The sequence below is a fragment of the Tigriopus californicus genome, chromosome 4 (assembly GCF_007210705.1).
Source record: "Tigriopus californicus strain San Diego chromosome 4, Tcal_SD_v2.1, whole genome shotgun sequence".
Classification (NCBI taxonomy): Eukaryota; Metazoa; Arthropoda; class Copepoda; order Harpacticoida; family Harpacticidae; genus Tigriopus; species Tigriopus californicus.
The window spans coordinates 12,543,102-12,569,258 of record NC_081443.1 but is presented as its reverse complement, the minus strand read 5'-3'; the positions used below and the strand labels follow the sequence as shown (position 1 = coordinate 12,569,258).

General features: G+C 45.8%; 4 protein-coding genes across 7 annotated transcripts; 2 read left to right on the top strand and 2 right to left on the bottom strand.

Annotated features, from left to right (window-relative positions):
- Positions 1-384: 384 nt before the first annotated feature.
- On the bottom strand, positions 385-13,399 carry LOC131879803 (large ribosomal subunit protein bL12m-like). 3 transcript variants are annotated; one of them, XM_059226231.1, is made up of 4 exons: positions 13,271-13,399; positions 7,041-7,166; positions 2,753-3,147; positions 385-1,447 (listed from the first exon to the last, which is right to left on the bottom strand). In XM_059226231.1, the coding sequence occupies exons 2-4, from the start codon at positions 7,110-7,112 to the stop codon at positions 451-453; spliced, it is 1,464 nt and encodes a 487-aa protein (XP_059082214.1). In that variant the 5' UTR covers positions 7,113-7,166; positions 13,271-13,399; the 3' UTR covers positions 385-450. The 3 variants fall into 3 exon arrangements, with proteins under 3 accessions (XP_059082214.1, XP_059082215.1, XP_059082216.1); XM_059226232.1 differs by lacking the exon at positions 13,271-13,399 and adding an exon at positions 7,236-7,368; XM_059226233.1 differs by lacking the exons at positions 385-1,447; positions 2,753-3,147; positions 7,041-7,166 and adding an exon at positions 12,244-12,941 and having other exon boundaries at positions 13,271-13,391.
- On the top strand, positions 7,328-12,248 carry LOC131879804 (isocitrate dehydrogenase [NAD] subunit beta, mitochondrial-like). 2 transcript variants are annotated; one of them, XM_059226235.1, is made up of 6 exons: positions 7,328-7,443; positions 7,502-7,743; positions 8,319-8,489; positions 8,650-8,985; positions 11,258-11,435; positions 11,911-12,248. In XM_059226235.1, the coding sequence occupies exons 2-6, from the start codon at positions 7,600-7,602 to the stop codon at positions 12,105-12,107; spliced, it is 1,026 nt and encodes a 341-aa protein (XP_059082218.1). In that variant the 5' UTR covers positions 7,328-7,443; positions 7,502-7,599; the 3' UTR covers positions 12,108-12,248. The 2 variants fall into 2 exon arrangements, with proteins under 2 accessions (XP_059082218.1, XP_059082217.1); XM_059226234.1 differs by having other exon boundaries at positions 7,409-7,743.
- Positions 13,400-14,378: 979 nt separating the features above from the next.
- On the top strand, positions 14,379-17,435 carry LOC131878876 (uncharacterized). The gene is given in 7 exon segments (XM_059225014.1): positions 14,379-14,554; positions 14,628-14,822; positions 15,401-15,624; positions 15,691-16,080; positions 16,083-16,492; positions 16,695-17,043; positions 17,198-17,435. Coding segments are annotated over 6 exon segments (1,677 nt in total). The 5' UTR covers positions 14,379-14,554; positions 14,628-14,686; the 3' UTR covers positions 17,366-17,435.
- Positions 17,436-17,475: 40 nt separating this feature from the next.
- Positions 17,476-24,733, bottom strand: LOC131878875 (Golgi-specific brefeldin A-resistance guanine nucleotide exchange factor 1-like). The gene is made up of 2 exons (XM_059225013.1): positions 24,097-24,733; positions 17,476-23,205 (listed from the first exon to the last, which is right to left on the bottom strand). Exons 1-2 carry the CDS (start codon positions 24,504-24,506, stop codon positions 17,754-17,756), a joined length of 5,862 nt encoding a protein of 1,953 aa, XP_059080996.1. The 5' UTR covers positions 24,507-24,733; the 3' UTR covers positions 17,476-17,753.
- Positions 24,734-26,157: the final 1,424 nt, after the last annotated feature.

The following is a 26,157-nucleotide window of genomic DNA, read 5'->3' as shown; positions in this document are numbered from 1 at the left end:
CCATTGGATTGCTACACGACGACCTCACGATGGTTTGAGTAGCCTCGGCCTCCTGGAAGCCACGAGTCTCGTAATCTTTCATGAAGAGGCTGTTTACATTTCATCACCCGCGAACAACGATCACAAGATTAAAGAGGTCTTGATAGAAACCAGGATGTTGGTGGCAATGAGCCCATAAATTTAGTGCAAAATGCAATTCGTTTCAGATAAGGATTAACCCACCCTCTTCCGATGCAGCCTCAGCTCGTAAGATTCATTGTATTCAGATTTGTCAAGCTCAAGTTTTCATGAAAAGGCTGCCCTTATGATTTAGTAGTTCCAAGAGCCACTTTCACTCTCTTTCGAACAAATGTCACGTAATAGGGGAGTTAGGTTGCCTGCATGCACGCTCACGTAGATTTAAGAGTATATTGATATCCTGAAATAGACTATTGATCAATACAAAGCATTTCAATTCATCATCAGCCCCTTGTTTGACAGTTTTGACACGTCAAGAATACATTTGCCCAAAGCCCTCTTGTCTTGAAGATATTTGATAGCTTCATCGAGATCGGTGATATCAAAAACGTTGTAGAATGTCGTTTGAATCAAGTCGGCTTCCACCCATTCTTTCACTTGGATCAGCTTAGAACAGTCAAGGACATCTACTACTCTTGATCGGCCTCGGAAAGGCCAAAGCAGTGCACTCAGGAGACTATTATTTAACTCGGCTTTATCACCACTTGACACGACTAAGCCCACTTGTCTAGCGCCTTCGGTCTTTGTGTATTTCGCGCAGAAATCTGGCGCGAGTAAATCACTGGTTCGCAACACTAAATCAAAAGGTGGCTCGCCCAGCAGTTCAGCTGCGCAATGTTCTTCCGTATCAAGACGGTCGGGCATGAACGGGATCACCAAGTCAACCCCGAGGTGCTTAACAAGGGGAACAGCACGATAGGGAACACATGTTACCACACGCCCAACGCCCCATGTCTGCAGGAGTTGAACGGCAAATCCACCCAAACTCGTGGTGGCGTCGTCGACAAACACAGATTTTAAGGTATTAGCAGGAATTCGGTTCGGATGGATTTGAGCCTTCCCAAGAATACCCAGATCCCGAAAGGTTATCAATCCGACCAAAGGTAACGTACAAGCACTAGTGTAATCCAGGGAGGAGGGGATGGGGCACACTTTGGAGGCTGGCAAAACCTCAAAGGCTGCTATCGAGTTCATTGACGTTTCTAGAACGGTCCAGACTTGTTGCCCTAGGGACAGATGGTGTACTTGATGGCCCAATTCCTCAACGCAGCCCACCATGTCTCTGCAGCCGTCGAACCATTTACTGGCCAGGCCAATGTCTGCATTGATGAGGGAAACAGCTTGAACTCGAATGAGCACTTGATTTGGAACTACGATCCTAGGCATTGAGGTGGCTTCGGATACCTCGAAATGAGAGGTAGTTTTTTTTCTGAAAGCAAGAAATAAAAACATTAATGACGCCATACGACCCAAAAGGAAGATGCCACGTGACTAGTTATGACAGACATCACTGCCGGCAATGACACACACGTTGGTATGCAATATTAACAAAGTTTTGTCTCTATCCATAAATGGTGGGAAGCATTTAGATGATAAATATGAATTACAAACAGCAACACAATAAGGTAGAAAACAAACTAATTCCCCCTTATAAGAACGGTCAGAAATTGCGGAAAAGAACCTACTTTTAAGTTTTTCTCGAGTCAACCGAAAGATACTTTTGTTTTTCTTATCGCAAGATATCTGCTTCTGTCTGAAACTTTGTTCCCCTCGTCGAATCTGTTGGGAATTCATCATCCAACATTGTACTGTTCAAGCATTTTCTTTAGGATTTTCAGAGTATATCCGCATCTCTAAGCCGTACCATACGAAAAAGATTTTATCTGCATATCTACCTCAAACGGACAATTAATCGGTTCAAACTACCAATCTCCCATCCCTAGTTTAGGATCTCAAAGTGGGTGTCTGTGAAGGTGCTTCCCGTTCTTCCTTTGCCTGGAGCCGTTTGAGCCCGTGGCAAATGTCGTCGTTCCCGAGTAATGTGAGAAGTAGTGTTGGTATCATTAGGAAGGACAAGAGAATAGCTAATTACATATCTATCTCAAAAAGCCATTCTCATTCCACGCAACGGGGAGTATGGAAACACGAACGGGCTTGTACAAAAACGTGGAGAAGAGGTTTTTTTTGCCTACAAGCTTGACAGCCATCTTTGTCGCAAATCCAATAGACGGGGAGATAATTTACAAGTCCCACAAGCAATTACTTCGTAGTTATGGTGGGAAGGATGAAAAGGATTGGAGAGAATATCTGGCCAAATGCTAAAAGCACGAGACGAAGAAAACCAATACGCTCACTCTCATGAAGGGAGAGATTAAATTTGGTTTTCTGGCATGCTCATATTTAGACCACAGGTGAGAGGTTTCGAAATTTGTATTACACCTATATGTACTTTCAATTTCACGCGAAATTCTCTGACCATTGCCAAACTCATCCGGGAAAATGGGAGGTTAAAATGATATTAGAGTACACCGCTTACACGGCTCATTACCCGTGAAAATTATTCATGGGTTATTGCCTGCTTGCTCCTTGGGACTTTGAGGTGATTAGACCTAATCTGTCAACATTGAAACCAAAAATTTACTGCGATCGCTAAAATATCATCAAGTTCATAAAGTCTTCACCAGTGGCTTAATCTGTTTCCCTACCAACTCTCCAGTGGAGCCTTTGGATTTACCTTCCGTGAGACTTTCGGACGAGGCTTAGCATGGGTCTGGCCTTCATAGGACATCCTTGGCTTGAATATCCGGCCGGAGCTCCCCTCCACCACCACCACCATCTGGCTATTGAGTACCCCAAAACGAGTCCCACCGTCCCCGCCAGAAGACTGTTCCTCGATAATTCAGTCCAGATGGGCAAGAGTCGTCGAAGAATGGCCTTCAGGGCTCGTTCCGTGCTCTCCTGACATTTCCTCGCCACAGGCGAAGCTCGAATGGTCTCCTTCAAAATATGCAAAAAATGTCGAAGAGACTCACGCACATGATGAACGATCTGGTTCTGGGTGAGGAAGGGATGCTCTCGCCAATGAGCCAACTGACGTCCAACCACCAGCAACGACTCGTCAAACGAGACCTGCGAGAAAATGGGGGCACATTACGTTTAATGAAGATTGAATTGACTCGCCGGAGAAGACTTGAATTGGGATCGCAGACACGCTTCTCCAGCATGAGGCCTAATGAAGCGTTATTACCGCCATTCCAAGGTTAGTGGATGCTTCCAATCCATTCACACACTCAATTCACAGTAGATGGCTCATGGCGACACACCGAAATTGATGTGAACTCAAGGACTGCCCTCAGAAACCTTGGAGTACTTAGACGACGTTTGATCTAATACTGATATGCAAAAGGCACGAAGACTAAATTCCCAGCCAATCTGATTCTGTGAAAGGCATTCCATGGAACCAACTCAAGAAAAATGTGTGCTGGATTTCAGCAGCAATAAAAAATGGGGAACACTAATGGGGAATAACGTCCAATATCTGGGTCAGAGAAGAGGCATTCTACAAACACGCACGACGAAAATGTAGGAAACCACAAGCAAAGGCCCTTCGTGTTATCTAAGATGATGCAAATGGTTGTTGTGCCAAAGGAATGGCGGAATCGATTACTTGAATGAAGAAATGTGCGCCTATGCATGAGAAGTCCTATTAACGTCCCAGTTTCCAGACGCAAGACAAATTCCAATCTTTTTCACTTTTTTCTTTTTTTGAATCTCCCAATAGTTTTTGGCTGGTGGCTGTGGAAAAGGGTTTCCAATTTTTCCAGATTCGCCAGGAAGCTGAGATGTTGGTGTCAAAGCCAACTTTAGATGAAGGAATACCCGGACTTTTCTTGACTCTAATTTCAAACTCTCTCTTCGGGGAAGTGTGGATGGCAGAAATTTAATTTTCCAACGTTTTTCCTTTCATGAATGGTTAAATTTGACAACTCACTAAGAGACACGTGACTAATAGGACTTTGCACAAGAATATAGTAGAATCAAATTGGGGTTGTATGAGTCAATTGTCGCTCATCATATACAGTAGAGAACCCAATGGACCTAAAGTCAGCAATTCAAGCGCGCATATTTTTAGTCCAAGTGTTAACATGAAATGAATGTCCGTCAAAACATCAAAGTTGGTGAAAGCAAGTTCAGAATTGTCATTGTTTTTCTTCATTGAACAGAAATTTACGGGCTGACAAGTCAAAAACAATAAAACGTGTAAAAACATCTAAGTCCTCCCTTTTATGCCTTACTAAAGAGATATTGATAATTCGATAACTCTTTTGATTGCACTGTGTAACATACGATCCCAACAGATAGATAGAAGCACAGTACCAGACCCGAAAATACGTATCATTGTGCCATCTAGACTTTGATGTTCCATTTCGGAGCTGAAATAATACTTTTCTCTGAAAACTTAATCTAGCCTTTGAGGTCGAACAAATCAAAGTCATTCCTACACGACAGAAGAAAAAAATTCTTAGAATGGAAAAGCGCATTTTGTGGCAGATTAAATATGACATAATCCTGGATCATTCAGGAATATTCTGAGACCAAAATTTCCAATCGGTGGCTGATAAACCTTAGCCGTACATCACGATATTTTTCAACATCGAAAAATCATTTCTAATAGGTAAAAATGACACTTTGATTATGAAGGCATTTTGCCTTTTTGTAATTTTACACTAGCTACTACATGTACATTTTGATCTGCAAAGAATATTATTTTGCTTTCAATAATAGTTAGTTTAAATAGCATCCAGTGCTTCCAAAAAATATATTTCCAAAAAATACACTGAGGATGAGTCCCGTCACTTGCAAGAAACCGAATTACATTTTTTTCAAAATATCATTAACAAATGTGTCACATAGTACTCAAATGTTTTTTGCATTGTTTATTTTCTTTATTTTCTCCACAAACATTTTCTTTACAAATGCCATCAATTGATTTTGATCCAATGTGGTCTACATGATTATGTCCTTTTAATAAGCAACAAACACAAATGCTCATGTTCCCTACACGGTTGCACAAAGCGGAAATTGGCCCAAACAAAAAAAAAACATTCTTCTTGTTCTATGAAATCAAGTGGAAAAAGTTTGTTTTTAGTGACACATCCATGTGTGGGAGGCAATTTCAAAAAATGAACAAGGTTGAATCTTCGAGCCGTCTGTTCATCACCGAATGCAACTGGGACTCAACAATGACTTTATGTGTAGTTCCAAAAAGTACTTCTAATACGCTTAACCTCACTTTGATGGTTGCCTTAGTTTTGGATCTTTGGACGCATTGTTTTTGGGTTCTTGAATTGTGCTTCAGTTTTGAGACATTGACCGGACTAGAGTCTTTTTGAAAGGAATAGAGTCCGGACTTGTCCTAATTTTTCTACTTTTTATAGGATTTCTTTGACAAAAGCCTTCTGCTCGTGTGTGACATAGAAATCGTCACATCAAAAACAGAAAACGCAAAGCCAAGGTTTTGAAAACCGATAAGCAAGAGTGACAGACCAATAAAAGAGTATACAACCAAACTATAAACTTGTACACCAAACTTTTCAGTGTCACACAAAACAATAAAGTGACATACAAAGAAATATTTGTGCACAAAACCAAGAAAACGGCACACATTTAAGTACATTTGGGCAAACTAATTGCACGTTTGATGCCATATACAAGAGAAAGTCACAGATGTATATCTTTTTTCTTAAATATAAGAAAATCTCATCATTTCAGCGTGTAACAAGACGACTTGGTGGTGTTTTGCTGTGTATGTGCCAACTAATATTTTTGGTTTGACATGATCACTCTATTTAGTACGTATGACACCTTACATACAACATACATAGTTTTGGTGTCATTTCTATTGCTTGTTTATTCCCCTTTTTGGCTTGCTATGAAAACTTATTAGTCTACCGATTTGAATTTTGCCCTTCATTTTTAACAAGGGAAGTGAACATTTTTTCTATTATTCATATCATGTCATACGTAAAATCAAGTTTATTGTACGTAAAGGGTAGCCCATATTAATGTCCTTTGCCTTTAGGATACATTTCACTATTTTTAAGTTTAACTCCTTATATCCAATTTTACAATTTCCACCAAATCTTCTCTCAAAGTTAAGGAATAAATCTATCGGGAAGAGCCAAGGACAACTCAATGAGTGCCATTGGATAAAGCATGGCCCAATATCTCAGAAGAGAGGGAGCGTACTTGCTGTGCTAGTGCAAAGTCGAGATTATCGAAAAAATAAAAACAAAAGGGAGGCCTTTTTGAACAAACCTTCGATGATATATATTGTACCCACAGTAGTTTTGAAAAGGACATTTAAAATGGGCCACCCTGTATAGGTTTTAAAGCTATATCCCTTGAATGGACTCTGTCCCCTCCCCTACGAAGTTAACCAGCAAAATTTCGTGCATTGCGATTTCATTTGTCATCTCTATCCCTTTCTTTCTATTTGACTTGTGATTTGACCACTCAACCAACCGTCACTTTGTGTGGTATGCGCTTTTTTGAACCACATTAAACGAACTAGATTCATTGGCTTCAAAGAGTGCCCTTTTACATGACCAAACACTAATTTTGTTTTTGGCATATTTCCTCTTGGGGCTACAATGCTTAGGTAATAAAGTGAAACGGGAGTCCGCAACTGAATTGATTAAGCGGAATTTCAGTCAACGTAAATATCTTTTGGGCTTTGGTATGTTGTTCTATTTCAAGGCCAAGAACAGCGATCGATGGACCACAAAATTGGAAAACGAAAGCCTGGCTGGATATAAATGAAGAAAATCTCTGAATGACATTGAACGGCATTAAATGTGAAACATTGAATACGTGTTCAAAGCTAAGTAAGCTAACTGTCTTCTTACTTAGGTAACCACTCAGTTGTATCGTACAAAAAGCAAATTAACGTTCCTAGCATAAAACAGGCATTCATTTAGTGCGATGAATGCAGGATAGGAACAATTAGTTCAAATACTGACCTGGAGTCGTTCGTGTAGCCGTGCCATTCTGAAGAGTATCTCGTCAATGGAAATACCAGACCATGATGTCATATCCCACCAACCAACCAACCAGCCAACCGATCAACCCAACATCCGTCCAGTAACCTATAAATGAGAATCACAGAAATGAATGCCCTCCAGAAAGATTTCGTGGAACATAGAACACAGTCCAACCTTTTAAATGCACTAGCTGTTACAATACACTGTTCCAAACCCAGTGGTTTATGATGTATCTCGCTAATGTTTCAATGGGCTTATTTGCAAACCCCTAGTTCCCACTTGCCACTTCCCATGCACTCCAAACATTTGATCGAGAAAGCCGTTTTCTTGTTGTGGGACAATGAACAACGCGTCAGCTGATGGAACGACTGGGACACTCAAGGTACTTTGGGACACACGAACGGACGTGAGAAGCTCAAAAACAAAAATGTCTTCCACAGTGACCGGATTGTTGAGGCAGGGTTTGCGGTTGGCAGCCCAGCCCTTGGGACCCGCACTCAATCAACGGGGTCTACATGTGAGCTCGTCCCAGAACAAAATGTTTCCGGTGAATTCGGACGGGCGGATTGCGTGTACCCTTATTCCGGGGGACGGGGTGGGACCAGAATTGATGGACGCGACCCAGGAGGTGTTGAAGGCCATTGGGGTTCCCATTGACTTTGAGACATTTCATTTGTCAGAGGTAAGTGCTCACAATTCGAATCAAATGTTATCTCGGCATTAGCCTTTAATTTATTCCTTTTCAAAGAATGAATGTTAGGCATCTTTCAATGCAAAAGTGCTCATAACTTTCAACATGAATACATCTAAAAAATGAAGCTCTTTGGAATTGAAGGTGATAAAAAGACTTGAACAAGTACCCATGACATATGTATTGTTCTGATTAATAAATAGTCATTCATATTTAAAGCGTTGACCAAATTCTGGTCTTTCATGAGGCCAGATTTTTTAGGGCGGTGGTCGCCTGAAGGAAACCTTTGAAAGGAAGGGGTCGCTTGGGAGTCATCCAATTTAGAGGGCTCTTTGGTGCGATAGTTTGTTTGGCAAGAGGCAAAATATTCATGTGGCCTCCAAACCCTTAGGGATGCATCTCCCAGTTTCCCTACAATGCGCCCATGGAGACCCCAGTTTTCAGTGTTGCGAACTCATGAAAGTGAATGTCATAAACAGAGCCGCCCAATGAGCTTGATGCTCGACCCACTTAACTTGAGCGAGGACGGTTGACGTTCATTGGTTGCTCCTTTTTTCTCCATTCAGATTCAACATGGTATCAGCGCTAATTTAGAGGAAGTGACGAAATCCATCGAAAAGAATGGCATCGCCCTCAAGGGAGTAATTGCTGTGCCTGATGCGAGCTTTGATGGTAATCTGATGAACCTCAACCAGACGTTCCGAAAAAGCCTCGATCTCTATGCCAGTGTGGTCAAGGTAAGGCCAGAGACCGAAAAAAAACAAGACCAGGGACAAGAATAGCCTTTATCGTCCCCCATTACCCGTCCTATAATGACCTCCTGGGCTTTTAGCTACCTTACCCATTGGCTTGTCATTGAAACGGTATTCTGAACAAACCACAAACTTTGCCCGTTAGGTCCGAAGTTTACCTGGAGTGAAGACCCGTCATCCCAATATTGATATGGTCATCATTCGAGAACAAGTGGAGGGCGAATATTCAGCTTTGGAACATGAGTCTGTTCCGGGAGTGGTGGAATGTCTGAAGGTGGTGACCAAGCAACGCTCGAGGAGGATCGCTAAATTCGCTTTTGATTACGCCACTCGCCACCAGAGGGAGACGGTGACGGCGGTGCACAAGGCCAACATCATGAAGCTGGGCGATGGCCTTTTTCTGCGATCTTGCGAGGAGGTGGCCGAGTTGTATCCCAATATTAAGTTTGAAAAAATGATTGTGGACAACACGACCATGCAGGTGAGACAGGAACATTCCGAGGTTTCTTTTAAATACATCTATTTTTGTTGTTCGTTAACTTGGTCCTTTTTGGCAGATAAGTAGATTTTCTGAATATTGGTAGGTTTGGAAATTCCTATTTTTTTTTTATGTTCCTGCGAATAAACCAAAGACTCATTACAAGAACCTTTGATCAATTACTATAATGCCAAAAAAAATCAATACATGTATCTAACAGCTTGGAAAACGTCATTTTTTAAGCTACTCCAAGTGAATGCATATAGTAATTTGAGCAAAAATCAGATCACATATTTTCCAAAACTTTTTTTTAAATTTTCATAAGAAAGAAAAACGCTCCTAGAAGGTTTAGACTTAGACACCAGACATTTGAGCAACCAATAGGGCACTCAAGGTTAGCGCTAATTATACTATCTACCACTCGTGCTCAATGTTTGTAGACCGTTCAACGTGACTTTTGACTTTCTGCGCTTTAACCAATGATTCTGCAAGTATTTATTGTAGAGTATCCTTATAAAAGTGAATTCAAAAATTAATTGAAATGGCCGTGATTGAGAAAGTTGATTATGAAAATTTAATTATCAACATATTAAAAGTGGACAACGAATTGCGTTTAAAAAACTTTCTGCCAACCTGTGTTTAGCTTTTCTATCCCATTTGTGAACAGAGCCCGTCATTTGGGAAGGGCTCTATTTTCCTTAATAACAGGAAGCTAACGTGGGCTCATATCAAGGTGAACTCAAGTGTGTTGAATCGCCTCAATTTCTTTATGCTTCAGGGGGTTAAACAATTCATTTTTTGAGGGCAAGAGGAAGGATGACATTCGATTAATCGTTGTAGTACCTAAATGTTGCAATTGCAAAATGAATAGCCACTAAAAACGAGTCTCCAAGCCGAATTTCCTTCGCAATTTGGCTTGGTCCTAGCTCTCAGAATAATGCATTCAACCACATTAAAGGTCTATCTGCAGTATTGGCAAGCCATCTTACCATTGTGGCCATAAAGCCTCAAATCCTGGAGCAATGAATTTGCTGATAATTTGGGGTGAGGTGCAATAAACGGGACTTCCATCGCAGTTACTCTAATTACATTGCACTTCTTGGCCCAAGATTAATTTGCATTCAGTTGTCAACTTGGCAGAGCAGGAACAACGAATGGTGCAAAATGGAAATGTTATCTCCTAACCACCCACCAATCAGTAGTGATCACGGGTTCAAATTGTCCGCCTTCAAGCAAGAGATGAATACAGGGGAGGGGGGGGCGTATTTTGTGTCACCTATCAGTAAAGACTGGATTAAAAATTGACTAAATGTTGTCCAAGCACCTTTTTGGTCAAGGGTAAGACAGAATGTTTTCTCTCTTATGCAAAGAGTTCCAGATTTTTCAAGTGACACAAACAAAAACTGATTCAAATTAGTAAAAGCAAGTCAGTTGAAAAGAAATATCCTTTTGCTAATTTCATCTGCATAGAACGAGATAATAAGGAAATTCATGAACTGTTCATTTCTTTACAATAATCATATTTTCTAGAATTTAAGGAATAAATGGGATGCCCTGAAAATTGGAAAAGCAGGGATATTTTGATGACGTTTCTTTGCCATCACTGATATAAAAAGAAAAACAGTGACATGTTGGTCGAGAATCAACTTGAAAGAAATTTTGCTGGCTCAACATGTAAAAAGTCTTGACAGATACATTTCAAAACATACAATTAGTAATTTGAACACAGGGTTTCCCCAAAGATTTTACCAGTTCCAAAGCGATACAAAATCACACCTTTTTGCAACGTGATTGCTAAAAGTGTCAAAAAAGTAGTTTTAAATGATGTAGTAAGCAACATCCTCACTAGAACTTTTTTTTATTTTTGCAAACCTGATATTGAGGAGAAAAAAATATTGATTTCTGTCAGGTGATTTCTGTCAATAGAAGGATGTTTCAGCATTAGAGTTGAAATAGCTTTGATTTTGCAATGCCAAACTTTCGGGAGACCCTGTACAAGGAGATCTCGTTGATATTGGGTAATTTTATTTTCAATCTCAATTTCTCACTGGTCATTTCTGCTTTCAACGAACAACCGAATGCAAAAGAATTGCTCCGCATTTAAGGGTTAAAAGGTTGTGCCATAGATTTGTTATCCGATTGATTAAAATTCTGCTCGAATATTAAGAGTTTGCTCTTCAAAAGCAGCCATTGTTTCGCCAGAAAAAAAATCCATAGCTTAGAAAATAAATGTCAAATCTCGCCTCCATGCATCAGTGAGTGTATTTTCTTCCAGATGGTGTCTAAACCTCAACAATTTGACGTCATGGTCATGCCCAATCTATATGGTAACATAATCGATAATTTGGCCACGGGCCTGGTGGGTGGAGCTGGATTGGTGGCTGGTGCCTCCTACTCAGCCGATGTGGCCGTTTTCGAACCCGGAGCGAGACACACCTTTGACGAGGGTGTCGGTAAGTGGTGAATCCGAAGTTCATTGAATATTTCTTGAGTACATGGGTTAATTTCAAATCAAATATGTTGGGATGTGAAAGGAAAATGATCGTACCAGAAATTGCCTAGACCAAACGGCTGCATAAAACTTTGTAAGCAACTCAATTATTGAGCTATGAGTCAAATAACAGACTGGAATTGATAAGTGAATGGAATCTACAATGCTCCTAAATCAATCTTCTACTTTTTTCTAGGCCATAAAAATAAATCTTCAGCTACGATCCTCCCCAAATTATGATTTATTTAAGTATCAATGGACATCCATAGGTTTAAAAGTTGAACAGTCCTAATCCTGTCATAGTCAAGCGTGTGCCCTAAATGCTATTAAATAGCCTACTCAACCAATGCCCAATGTCTGAGGAGACAATGCTGAAACCCTCAAACCCCAATGGCTTATTGCATCTTTTCTATTCACCAACCTATTCATCTCTTTAGGGCGTAACGTGGCTAATCCAACGGCCATGCTTTTGAGTGCGGCCAAACTACTGGAGCACGTGGGTCTGGATAATCACGCGAAAAAAATCAAGACGGGCGTGGACAAAGTCCTGCGAGCGGGCAAGGTGCGAACTCGGGATTTGGGCGGCCACTCCTCGACCCGTGACTTTGCTCGCGCCGTAGTGTCTAGTATTTAGACGCACGCGTCGGGCGCTAAGGCACGAAAAATAGCTCCGCTTCCATCCACTAGAAAGTTACTCTCTGTTCGGCTTTCACGACAAACTTGTCGCTAGATTTATATAGAAAGATGAATAAATCTGATCCATGTCCAAGTTATAGTTAAATGACTATTTATTACATCAGAGACCATGAGGAGGTGGGAGGTAAAACGATCGCCGCCTCAGCTTCATATATACACAAATACCAAAAGCAATTCAAGTACTTCATTATTCCACCTCACACTCGGCACCCACGGCCTCCAAGGCCTTCTTGAGTTCTTCGGCCTCATCTTTCGAGATATCGGCTTTAACCACAGCCGGGGCAGACTCAACAAATTTCTTGGCTTGAACCAAATTCATGTCCTCCAATTGGCTCTTCAACTCCTTGATCAAGGCCACTTTCTTGGCGGCATCGAACTTGTTCAACTTGACCGTAAAACTGGTCTGAACGGCCGCGAGTGGTGCGGCCTCTTCTTCTTCTTCATCTTCCATTGACGCCGGAGCGGCCATACCGCCAGCCGCAAATCCACCCATCATCACGGGCGCGTCACTGATATTTAAACGACTCTTGAGCAGCGAATTCAAGTCGGCCACTTCCAGCAAGTTCAATTGGGCGATCTCCTCGACTAATTTCTCGATTTTGGGCGCATACGTCTTTTGGTCTGAGGGCAAGGGCATCTTTTCCACGGCTTCAACCTCGGCTGAAAATGCCCGCCAGGCCGTCACAGAGGATCGGAGCCATGGCGAAGGTAACCGCTTGAAGACCAGACGGGAGGCATTAACGGCAGCCATGGCGATGGCGTGTTGAGGAGTCTGGAATCAGGGGCAGAGCTTCAACACATGGATCACCCCGAGACCTTAGTAGGGAGATGGGGTGGTGGGGTGGTTCTTGGGACTGGCAGGGCAGGCCAACGCACACGACGCAAACACACTACTAGGAGGCACGCCCAAATCGGGTTAGACATTCATTCATTGCGGTGGATTTATGGTGTGATCTTTCTCTGTGTTAGCATAGCTGTTCATGACGGTCAGATTAAAAGCCGGGACTTGACCAAGTCAAAAGTAAGTCCCTCTGGTGATGTCTAACCTTAGTTGAAGTCTTTTATAGTTTGGCAAAACCGGTCTCAAGATTTTCAACTTACCGAAAAAGGCAAGGGATGAGCTTCGAACCAGAGGACGAGCAGCCGATTGTTGTTTCATGGAAGCCACTAAGCCACACACGTGCCTCAGGGTGACGCAAAGGCCATTGAGTTTCCCGGTGACTTGAATGTACACCCTGGTAAACGTTATTCTCCACCGATTAGTTGGCGGTGCTGGTTTTTTTAAATCTTAACCTGACCTAATCAAACCTAATCTAACCTTACCTAACCTAACACGATATTGATACCTTTAAAGTCTCTATCTAAACCTTTTAACATTTTGCCACAAATTTAAAAATAAGCACCGCCAACTAATCGGTGGAGAATAACGTTTATCGTGTACACACCAGTGCACCCCAAGGATCAAACTTGGTCGAGTGATGGGGTGGACAGTGGACAATGGCTTGGCAGGGCATCAAGGTAGAACAAAATCTAAACTATGATGCAGAAATGAGAAAAAGATGTATCAATGAGAGTTTTGGATTATTTCAAGGCTGGCGTATGATATCGATGAATGTCGCCATCCTGATCATGATAACCATTACAGGGCCAAGAATGACAAGTTACGAAAGTCAAAATGTTATTAGAAGCTAAGGATAAAGATTCAAGGCTATATGTGTAGATTGACACATATCCCGGCCACTTTTTATCCAAACTTCATCCAAACTCCTGATTAGTGCTAAGCAAACTATGATAAACAATCTTTTTTGGAGGTTTTGAGAACCAAAGGCATATCCGAACAAAGAGGGAAAGAAAGAACCCAAGAATGAGCATTCGTCATATTGAAAATTGTTGATCGAGTCTGATCCATTTTGTGATCTGGGCACACATAGAACAAGGCCATTTATGTGTCTCACACTATTTGTAATTATTTTTCCTTCAGCTTCCTCAGCGTTCTGCTGAAGTGGTGCCAATATGACTGATATTGTGCCAAATGACTGTCTTTCCCAAGCTTTGAAATCAAATTCACACATCACATTTGTCATCCATGATCACCTTAATACCGCCTTTCATCACATGTAGCTTTATTGATTTTCATTCAACAAAAATGGACATGACCTAGTTCACTTTTGACATAAAAGTCAATTTCTCGTTGAGCCAACCTTTGAGAACACTCGCCACTATCGACAATTATACCCAGATACATTCAGTTGTCCACATTTCATCTGTCAAAAACTCGAAGAAATCCCGGACAGGCAAGCCCAAGAAGATTCACCCACGTTTCTGGTTACACCCGTACCCCTTCGATTCTCGACTGAATCTCCCACCTCTCCTCAAGTATTGAAGGTAAAGCTCTTTCTTGCCTTATTTGCCCCCTTCTCGCGATTCCAACGAGCCACGTCATGTGTCCTCTTCACAGTTTCACCTGCAGGTTTTTGGGCCCGAAAGCCCGTTGGATTGAATTGAGGCGGGTTTTGCATGTGGAATCTCGTGATGGGGGCGGTATTTTCATCGGACGAAGAGGACAATGAGGAAAGTGGGACCTCGTCGATGGAGCCATCCAATCCCAAAGCCGGTCTCCTCAATCGGGGTCAGGTGGCCACCACAGGCAGAGGTGAGTGCACATACGTGTTATTCTCCACTTTCAAATTGGCGGGCCTTTATTTAGTTGAGCCTAACCGAAGCTAAAATGATCATGAATGCCATTGAACCTGATATCTCAAACCTACATCGGTTTACCCAAACTTCTTAAATAGGAAATAATTCGCTTGCTAGAAAATGGTGGCAGATAATGGCAGATATGCCTTCAAAGTCTATTTTTGCCATCACTGCGGACATTGGGGTGAACCATTTTGCCCAATCAAATAAGATGACCTTCTCACTCAAATTAAGCCAATTTCGAGCCAATCAGTGTTAATATTATCGGTCATTTCGATGGTCTTGGTGTAAGGGGTATTTTATAATGAAAATGTAATGAAGGCTGTACAGTTGAGTACTCAGTGTCCTTATATTGCATTTTGCATTTGCACTTTTTGCTTACCTAGTAGTATTTTCCATTTCTTCAACCTCTAATAATCACGATGTTTCTTTTTTCCACATTCTCTTTATGCCAAATTTGGGGTTTTACTGAACAAGTTATCAAAACGATCAGTTTCACAACATTAATTCTCCAACTTTTCGTCCTCTTTCCAGATCAGCCGCGTCTTCCTTCGCCTACCCGTGAATGCGGCGACGGCAAAGAAGCGGAACAGTCCGTCGCGGGCGTGCCACTGGCCAAAACTCACGAGTGTAGCAGTTCCCTTCGTGACAAACGCATTCGCTTGCCTCAAACCAACATCCGGCTAGCCAAACTCCCGCCCATTTCTGACGACCAGGTCACGATGGATCCCATTCAACCCACTTCACCATTAGTACCGGTTTGTCCAGCCAGAACAAAATTTATCGCTGCTCGACCCTCTAACCTCTTGGTTCATTTGACTTAGATTTACGTGGGAGGAGCCCATCGAACCATAACGCCTTCTTCCTCCAGTTTTCGAAAAGACAAGGAGCCCAAATTTGTGCCTTATGAGCCGTACAAGGCCTCCGTCACCCCATTAGTATCCAAGCCCAAGAGAGCCAAGAAAAAGAGCCTGAATTCGAGTTTAGCCGAATCGGTTCGGGCAGTAAGTGAGGAACCCGTCTCCCCGGGTTCCCCTGAATCGATTCCACCCCACCCCATGAGCCCGGTTCCTTGTTCCTCGCCCACTTATGTGGATCCGCATCGACCCGATGATGCTCTAGCGAACGAGATGTTACTGGAACGGATAGCGAAATTGGAACGTGATTTAGCCGAGAGCGAAAAGCAGCTCAAAATTCAGACCCAGGTCAATTCCGAGGTCGGGCAGTAAGTGAGGAACCCGTCTCCCCGGGTTCCCCTGAATCGATTCCACCCCACCCCATGAGCCCGGTTCCTTGTTCCTCGCCCACTTATGTGGATCCGCATCGACCCGATGATGCTCTAGCGAACGAGATGTTACTGGAACGGATAGCGAAATTGGAACGTGATTTAGCCGAGAGCGAAAAGCAGCTCAAAATTCAGACCCAGGTCAATTCCGAGGTCAAGAAGCTGTTGGTGGCGAGTGTGGGCGAGGACATCGAGGCCCAAGTGGATTACTTGACTCAGGATAAGGCGCGATTGTCTGCGGATATTCATCAGTATACCTCAAAGATCTCGCGGGATTTCGAGGAAAAGGAGAAACTGTTTGTGGAATCCAATCTGTGGAAGAGCAAGTTCTTGGCTAGCAGGTAATTTAAGATTCGAATGGGCAAATAAGGGATGAAAACCGAGGAACAAGAGCTTTACATAATTCTGTTACTTAAACGTATTGAACTTCAAGCGCCGCTGCGACCAGATTATCATGATTTCGTTTCATCTTGAAGACATGAATTGACAAAGTTTTATGCACTCCAATTAAAATGTTTTTCCCCGTTCCCCATCTTTGATTAGCGTCATAGTGGATGAATTGGCTCGATGGAAAGCCGGTCTGATCCATCACTCGGACGAGTATAATCACGGCGTTCGTGTCTTACTCCAAGAGCATGCCCTGCTTTGGGACTCACTAATGAAGACGTATGGCCTTCTGTCGCGATTGAAGACCGCCTTTGATCCGCTGAAGAAACCCCCCACTCCACCGGAATGTGTCAGCCTGAATGGCTTGGCCGATTACTCATTGAAATGTGCCCAAGAACTTCGAGAGCGCTTGATTGGGCAGAACGATTTGAAAACCGAGGACTTGAACGGCGAGCCGCTGATGCCCAAACAGTTGAACACTTTGGGCGAGGAAAAACTTAAGGAGGTGAGTGAACAGGGTCTTTTGGTTAAAGGAATCACTCCCAAATATGAATAGGGGATCAAACAATGTGAACAAATGGATTGCATGTTGGCATTACAGAAGTCGAGTTGAGAGTTCCGAAACTAATCCTGAACCCTCGTCTTTTTACGCTCTCCAGATTTTGGCCAAACCGTTGGCTTATGGAGCTTCGGATTATAGCGAAGTGGCCTCTTTGGCCGTTACGGGTTGTGCCCGACCACATCTTCGAAAATTGGGCGATCAACTGGTCACGCCCACCGGATTTAAATGTTGCACTCATTGTCAGGGAACCGTTCACAACGTATGAAGGTCCACCACACCCATCATGAACATTTTTCTATGTTACCACTTGCTTAATAAACTTCAACTTAACCAAGGATGGAATACACAAATCATAATACTCTTGAACAACCAGGGTCTGAGATATAATTTTATTTTCCATAAACAATAATGTCAAAGAAACTCGTCACTAGATATACAAACTAAACCAATATTTATATGTAGGAATATGAAACCGAGGCAACCAGTAAGATTATCCTCGGGGACAAGGGCGCATTTTTTGAAAAGGAGCAACAGAGCTGTGGGGCTTCCGTCCACAAATCCACCTCCTGACTTGAACCCAGGTCACTCACATGGATCCATTTTTGATCTCTGAGGGATCCTACCCATCATCTCCCATGGAAGTATGGCACCTCTCACGAGCCTGACGTGGGAGGTTCTTCATGATGCTGCCCTCCTAAAACCACCGGATTGGTGGAATTGGTGGGTAAAGTGGGCGAAAATGCAGCGGTCAGGATGTTGTTGCCCGGCACGTTGGAAATCGTGCTGGGTAGCTGAGCTCCGTGACTGAAATACGAAGACAATTGGGGATTGGGGGCCGGGATGGCTTTGGGGTTGACCATGGGGGCACTCATGGCACTCGAGGTCGGATTGGCCACGTGTATCGGTTGGAATCCGTTACTCGGCGTGTCCCTACTCATGACCGGCGGACTCTGAGCCAGACTGATGGGTGGAGGCGGCAACGGAGCGATCTCGGGCATGGAGGGAATTTGGAACCGAGCCAAAGGCGGTGGGTCGTGAACCGTGGTGACCGTGGTGGCATTCCGAACCGTGGATGACGGGAGTCCCGGGAGTCGCGGGAGAGGCTCGAAGGTGAACGAACCCTGACTCATCCGGGGCTTCTCGGAGAGATCACTGGTGGATGATGCCTTGATCATATCACAGGGAGGAGGGAGGGGCTCATTGGCCACCGCCGAGACCACATTGGGCACGGATTGGAACACGGCCGAAGACATGATGGGCGCATCCATGGGCGAGAGCGGGGGCTGTCCCATGCCCACTGGATCTGACATGGTGGACGCCGTGGCCAATGCTTCAATGTTGAAATTGCTGGGCAAAGACTCGGGATGGGAATGCGGGAGTCGTTCCTGGATCATGATGGGTTCCGACGCCACGGATCCGTTGGACACCGTGGCGGTTTGCTCCAAAGCCGCCAATGACGGGTGGGTCCGATCCTTGTGGTTGAAGAGCTCCTTCATCAGATTGGGCAGAAACGTGTCCAATCGTTCCCAGGTCTGGCGCCAGGTTTGGGTGGGGTGGCCCTCGGGACTGAAGAAGACGCCCGGGGTGGCATCCATGACTAGGAGCATGTTTTTCAGCGTCTCGGGAATGGCATCAGCTAAATGATCCGATGTGGCCGACTTCATGAACCTCTCATTGAAGTCCAGGATGGTCATACAAAGCGCGGTGAACGTGGGCAAGGTCGCCAAAGCTTGGAGGTGTTGCAGATAGACCTTGCCCAGAAGAGCGGCTGCTCGGGTTCGAGTCTCCTCCATGGCAGTCTTCTCACCCGGAGTGCTCTTGGTTAGCAATTGGTTGAGCATGGGGAACAGGACCTGGTTGAAGGCCCCTTCCCACTCAGCGGGGGACAAGTTCTGCAGCTCCGGAAAGAGGAGGGCACGTTGCAAGGTGGTCAAGGACGTGGTTCGAATCAGACTACGTCGGTCTGTGCAGAATCGCGCCATCCCTTGGAGCAGTGGACACCAGGCGATCCCCCACAAACTGGTCTCGTCCGCCAAGGCCTCATTACCCCCTTCCTCCGCCCAAGACTTGTAAATGGCCCCGGCTCTCGTGTGAAGTGTGTACATCAGATCCAAGAGCTGCAGGGCCACGTGGTGGTATTCACTACTCAGATCGTCGCTATCACTCTCATCCGCCTCATAATCCGAATTGTGGTGGTTGGGAGCGGATTGGGCCCTTCGCATGGGCGGTTGCCGCCCGGCGGGGGTCTTTTTCACCTGACTTCGACTGTTGGCTGCGGGTTGGGGACCCTCGTGTTTGCTGCTTCCACCGTGATCCTGGTCGGCCCGACGAGGGACGAAGCTGGCCTCTACGAATGTCCGGAGGGCTTGCACGCACGAGAAGAAATTATCCGGCGTGATATGGGCCACATCTCGGACCAAGAACCCCAAAGACTCGCAGCACTTCAAATAAGCCAACGAGTTGTGCCATACGAGTTTCCTCGGCTTGATGGCCACGAACTGATTGATCTTTTCCAGACTGGAGCGGGAGCCGCCATTGACCGCGGGCATGGTCGCACCATTGAAGCCCTTGATGGAGGAACTCGCACTACTACCGCCGCCTAATACGATCCAACCTCCGGAGGAACTGATGGACTCGGATCGCTCTCGCATGGGACTGCCCGCCCCCGAGTGGATGGTGTTGGTCTCGGATTCGTGTCCAGAATCCTCGTCCTTGGCGGTTCTCGGACTGGCTGGCACGGCCGACGCGGGCACGGCCGACGCGGGCACGCGCACCGGGATCTCAAGATTGGCTCCTGTTCCCACCATTTCAATGAGGGCGAAAATGATGGCCCAATCGTGGGTCTCGTGGATGTTGGCCGCGTTGTTCCGCAGAAGCTCGTGGAGGCCGAAAGCGATGTGAGCGGCCACTTGGCGTACCACTTGAATTTTCATGGCCAGTAATATCTGGAGAGACTGGACAACGGTGGAGGCGAGGTCCTCTTTGCGAGACAATCGGACGGCCAATCGGAGAAGAGAGGTCACGGAGCGTTCCAACATGAACTGCTTGTCCACACTCGAGGAGGACATGATCAATCGGGCCAAGTGGTCGGACACGGACATCCAAATCACTTGAATCCGATCCCGGTTCTGAATGGCGACCTTGGTGATCATCTCCAGAAAGAACAGGCGCGCGTGCTCGTCGTCTACCTCGTCCAGATCCGAATCAATGATCAGATATCGGATCATCTCCTGGAGACTCTCGGCCAACAAGAACTTGGACTCCGAGATCAACGATTCCAGATTGCAGTCCTTGATGCACTTTTGGGCGGTTTGGGCGTACTCCTCCTCCTCCGGTGTTCGCTCCTTGGGTTGAGCCTCACTCGACATCGATATGAAGGACACGAACGAGTTCAAGAAGCCCTGCTCCACTTTGTTCTCTTGGACCTCTTCGCGGAACAACTTGATTCTCCCAGCACTGGCAATGTAGTCCTCGGCCTCCATCATGGCCTTGGGCAGCATTTGACACTTGAACAACTGGAGCAGACACTCCGTGATGTTTCGCCAACCATCGCGTAGAATATCGCCATGTTTTTGCACCAAGGTGAACACCATTCTCGTGGCCATCAAGGCCTTGGGGTTCATCCCAAAGTTGGGCACGAATTGCAAAGGCGGCTCATTCACGGTCAGGAGGGTGGTGAACTTGCATAGGGAAATGACCAGATTGTCGAATACATCGCTCATGTGATAGTGAGCGGCGATCATGGCACACCTCTGGAAGCCATTCAGAGCCCGATTGATGACCGCGGGATCATTGCTCTTGTCGAACACGTATGAAAGAGCCGCCACAGTGGATCCCCATATGATGGAGAAGATATCATGGTCGAAGAACCCGTTAGGCGCCAACAGAAAACGGCTACACGGCTCCGTGCCCCGCTTCAAGACGCATTTCCAGAGATAGTTTTCCCGGACCAGACCCGTTTGCTCGGCGGGCATGACAATCTCTTCTTGCCGAATGGCGTGGTAGATCTCTTGGAGCATCTCGGGATCGTGGTCCTTGTTGCCGTTGGTCCCGCGGAGATTGCGGATGAACTGTTCCACCGTCATGGGATCGTTCCGTTGGGTGTGGTTCTTGTTGTGTTGGTCCACATTGAGCATGATCACGGCATAGGAGAGCGTGAATGCAGCATCCGCATCGGCCAACACGCCGTCATTACTGGATCGCCAATGCTCGGCGAAATGCTCCAGGACCAATTGGATCAGCGGAGCCTCACCAGGCAGTCGAAATGCTTCCAGGAACAATCGCAATGACTCGTCCACTCGCAGTCCAGCAAAGTCAAAGGATTGCACAAACGCTTCCAGGACGTGCAGGTTCTTGCGATTGGAGATGTACTCGCCCAATTGCTTCTTGTCCAGATGTGGATTCTTGCGCATGAACTCGACGATCTCGATCGGGTCCAGCGGCGATTGGATGAGCTTGTTCTCTTGCATGAAGGTGATGCTCTTGGTTGGTTTGGCATTGAACTGCTCGGTGGCCGATTGGATGAGCTTCTTCTTATGTTTCAGGGCCATCACCTCCTCGTGACTGGGGATCTTGAAATCCTCTTGGCCCGCGAGTTTTACGACTTTTCCCGAGCTTTCCGAGGTCGGAAGTGCGGGTTTCTCGGCGGCTCGATCTCCACTGGTGATTCGCTTTTGGCATTGGCTCTCAATGGCCTCGATCACGGTCAGAAGGGCGTCCAACGATAAGAAATGGGTACTGTACAATCCGGACACCGGGAACGCGTTCTTGGACAACATCTTGGTCAGATCCTCAAAGATATTCGAGGTGTACAAGTCACAATCAAAATTCAAGTAAAGCTGGGTCAGGAATCCCGGGATGCGGTAATACCGAACCACGATATCCAAAGCCAGTTCCTTGTGCTCATAGGTGACTTTCTGCGACTCCGAACACACCACTTCAATGAGCTTCGTCAGATAGATCTCCAATTGGAACTTCAGGTGCTTGCGTTGGGCCTCGTAGAGCATGTAGCTCACCCACAAGGACGTGGCAAACACATTGATCCGCTCCGTGGACAAGTGACTGACCAGGTTTCGGGCCAGATCATCACGAGCTAGTTCCAACAAGGACTTGAAGCAATCCAAATGCTCGGCCCCCGTCTCCAAGGCCGTGGCTAGCAAGTTCAAGGCGATCTGGATCATGGCGTCCTGATTGTGGGAGTCGTGGGGATTCGTCAACGAGATCAGAAAGCGGAAGAGCTCTCGCACGCATGGCAATCCGTAGGGGATGAGAGACCCTCCCTCGTCAACCGCATCCACTGTGGGGGTGAAAGTCACCCCTTGGGCATTGGTGAACTCAGATTCATTGGCGTCTGCCTCCCCCGGGACCTCTTCCGGTCCGGGAGTGGGCGAGCCCAGGGGCGTTTCCGTGCCTTTGGGTGACGTGACCGTGATGGCCACGGGGTCACTTTCACTCGGCATGTCCGGCAAACTGGATGGACCCTCTTCCAGCGGGGATTCCACGGGACTGGCGGGCATCACGCTTAAATCCGTCACACTGCCTGAAGGCGACCGTGCCAACACATCCGCATCCACATTGAAATTGGGCGGTGCCTCGACCGTGGGCGAGGACACTGACGACACTTGAGAGGATTCAGGACTGGTCACGGGTTTGGTGGGTGGGGCTTGTGGGATTATTGACACCTCGGTCGTAGTCGACGACGGTGGAGCCGTTGACGGGCTGGTACTCGTGGTGGTCACGGCAGGTCGAACGGGTTTGGTCTTTGTGGACCTGACTGACGATCCGGCGGGTTTCCGGTGGGTTTTACCCCCTTCGCCGTGACTACTCCGCATTTTGAGTTTCTTCAGGAGGGGCAGGTTCTCCTCGGTGAATGTAGGCAAGCGGGTAAACAGGAGCTGAATCATATCGTTGAGGGCGTGTTCGGCGGTTTTCCGTAACAACTCACTCAATCGAGTTTCAAAACAGATCCGGAACGTGCTCTGCATGATCTCGCACACGCTCTCGTTGGTGAGAAGCAGGCCCACGGGTGAGAGCATCAACGTCCGCAATACCTCCATGATCTTCATAAGAACCACCTCGTCGGCGCCCGGATCCACACCCACAAATCTGCAACGAGCCAGGTGGACATAGTATAGATCCCGTTCGTAGTGAAAGACCTATCTATTGAGGTGGTTGAGATAGGATCGGTGGGCCTACTCTCCCATGATATGGCAGATTTCTAGCCTAAAGTCAAGTGTTGGGAAACATTTTCAAGTTTCAAATGAAAAAAAACCTGCCGGTGACTGGTGTTGGGCATTTTTAAATGAAAGCTTTCCTAGGTTAAAAGGTCCAATACTGGCAGCAATGTGTGAGAATTGTGCCAGAATTGGTCTACATTACAAATTTCTCTCATGTGTGATGAAAATTCCAGCTGGACCACAGGCTGGTTCGCCAATAGTGCATTATGACACTGTTAATTGGCTGACCCTCAATCGAGATATCCGTGTTCGGCCTGAAAGTTGTAAGATGGGCCCGTTTTCAATTTTACTTGGCTGACCAATCCATTCCATTGACATTGGGCTGGAAATTACAAGCCAATTTAGCCGTGGGGCGGGCCTTCAAAACTTCTACCCCTTTTGGACACAAATTCAGGCCATTCATCGGGCCATTTTTCGGTTTCCTTCGTGGGCCAATTTCGATATTCGACGGGCAGTCAGTCGATCATCGGCGGTTGACCTCTGCCATCCTTTCCCCCACAAAATCCACACCTGCGGGATAAGTCATTGGGTGCGTGCGTCTGACGTTAGACCTAGCTTAGTGGTTTATGATGCTATTCAACCAACATAATAGGGTTCAGCTAGTCAAACCCTATTCATTCCATGGTGACCCATTCCCCATCGACTGCCTGCTAGCCAAGGTCCCAGGTCCCAGGTCCCAGTTATATTAACTCCAATCGAAACTACATGGCTTTCCAAGTCAGATGACGGCGTCCGACTGGCTGGAGAGGGGCGGTCTTACCGGGCATGGGTCACGGCATCGGCCAGGTTCTCCACGGCCGGTCCAATGTGCGGATGATCCGCTCGTAAGAGTCCATAGTTTAAAAATTTCTGCACGGCACTCAAAGCCAGACCCGTGATGGGGCCCGTGACCGTTTCCGAGCGAATCACGTCCAAGAAGGGCGCCAAAAACAAATGCGGGTCGGGCTCATGTCCATTCTCAGGCGCGGACAGCTCGCGTTTCAAGGTCAGGCAGGCCCGCAACAGGGTGGGATGCAACGAGGCGGGCGTGTCTTCGTGCGGCGAGTGATGGCGCGACCAGGTTTGACTGTGACCGCGTTTCAAGGCCAAACACAACGCGGCGATCTCGGCCTCGACGATGGCCACCCCGCGATCCACTCCCACGGGCCCGCGGCCCACCGTCAGCGCCATACTGGGACCCGGAGGCTCACCACTACCAACGGCCGGCGGTCAAGGACAAGCGGGCCTGAACTACCCAGCGGCTCAACATAGGTCAGCGATGACGGGCGGCACACCCAGGCCCACGGTCAGTGCAATGTGGCTCAGTCGAGGGCGGGAGGTCCGGAGGTGGTGACTGGGTGGGTCAACCGTATATAAAAGGCTAAGAAACACTGATCCAGACAATCTGGATACTAGCTGATTCAGGCCTGCCTCGTCAGGATTAGTCTTTAGGGTCAGAGGGTCAGATTGGCCACAGAGATGGGTGCGGGTCGGGTTTCGACAGAATGTTGAAACACTTGAGGTGAGTTTTCGAGCGGTTAGTAAATATGACGCGAAACAAATGACGAATATACAAAGGAACAAGGGANTTGTTGATTCAGGCCTGCCTCGTCAGGATTAGTCTTTAGGGTCAGAGGGTCAGATTGGCCACAGAGATGGGTGTGAGTCGGGTTTCGACAGAATGTTGAAACAGTTGAGGTGAGTTTTCGAGCGGTTAGTAAATATGACGCGAAACAAATGACGAATGGACAAAGGAACAAGGGACAAAAGATGCCAGGGTTGATTGATTTCAATTTTTTCATCTCTAGTAAACTTTTGGACAAGCATTTTTTCTTCCTCCTTTTCATGGTCTCAATTGCTTAAAGAGCATTGACCTTATGGGGAAACCATGCCTTATGCCTTGTAGAAATTTGAAATTATGGAGTGACAAAAGGCATATTTGAAAAGTCAAAATGAATAAATTCAGCAGGGTGGGGATTTGAATCCGGACAAAGTTAATGTACCCCAAAAGATTGAATTTTGCTTTCTGTAAAATCAGACATAGGAAAGAAATTTGGTGCAATAGACTCAAGCTAAAAGATAGCTTTGCTCTGAATCAAGTCTTTTAGTTGACCAGAATTGGAATGACAGGATTTGCAAATAAAGCAATGCAACTATAACAAGATTTGAAACTGCCAACACATTCACTGTTGTGAAACACAATTATTTGCCCTAAGCTTCCCTCTTTAGGGTATATGAAAACATAAAGAAATGAAATTTTCTGTTGAACATAAGAAAAGGAACACATAGTAAGTAAATTTTTCTTATTTTTGGCTGGTTGCAACTGTAGCATTCTGAAATGTGACTAATGCGATTACAGTTCCTTTTTTCTGAAAAAGGAACGAATTACTGCATTTCGTTACCACTGCCCTGCCAAAATGCTACCCTCTCCTATATGGCCCCGAACTCGGCCCATCCGTGCCATCTGTGTCAGTCGAACTGATAGGCATACCTTGTCATTACGGCAGCCCTGGATGTTGGTCGTGGATTTTCCTCAGCTGGACAAAGTTGTAGAAAATCCACGTCGATCAAATAGGGCCCAAGCAAGGCATGACTCGCGCACTTAAACCTTGTCCGCTGGCGGCTGGATCACGTCACGAGGGAGAGTCCAGCAGATTAAGTCTACTAATAAGTCTAGCAATATTTAATTGAATATAATAAAACTCAATTGCAAAAGCATTCAAAATAGCTCGGGAACGTTAGAATTAAAAATGATGGGAAAGGTGCCCTGGAAATTGAGGATTATAAACAAATCGTTTTTTTAATAACAAAAGGTTGTGGGCAAATCCGTTACAAAAGTTAG

Bases quoted from the DNA above. Each gene is read 5' to 3' on its own strand.
- LOC131878875 (XM_059225013.1), bottom strand. From the start codon at position 24,506: ATGGCGCTGACGGTGGGCCGCGGGCCCGTGGGAGTGGATCGCGGGGTG. The intron at 23,206-24,096 runs GTAAGACCGCCC...GGCTCGTTGCAG, and splicing joins GATGCCGTGACCCATGCCCG to ATTTGTGGGTGTGGATCCGG.
- LOC131879803 (XM_059226231.1), bottom strand. From the start codon at position 7,112: ATGACATCATGGTCTGGTATTTCCATTGACGAGATACTCTTCAGAATG. The intron at 3,148-7,040 runs GTCAGTATTTGA...ATTTTCTCGCAG, and splicing joins GGCTACACGAACGACTCCAG to GTCTCGTTTGACGAGTCGTT. The intron at 1,448-2,752 runs GTAAATCCAAAG...TCTTGCTTTCAG, and splicing joins GTCCGAAAGTCTCACGGAAG to AAAAAAAACTACCTCTCATT.
- LOC131879804 (XM_059226234.1), top strand. From the start codon at position 7,489: ATGTCTTCCACAGTGACCGGATTGTTGAGGCAGGGTTTGCGGTTGGCA. The intron at 7,744-8,318 runs GTAAGTGCTCAC...TTCTCCATTCAG, and splicing joins AGACATTTCATTTGTCAGAG to ATTCAACATGGTATCAGCGC. The intron at 11,436-11,910 runs GTAAGTGGTGAA...TCATCTCTTTAG, and splicing joins CACCTTTGACGAGGGTGTCG to GGCGTAACGTGGCTAATCCA.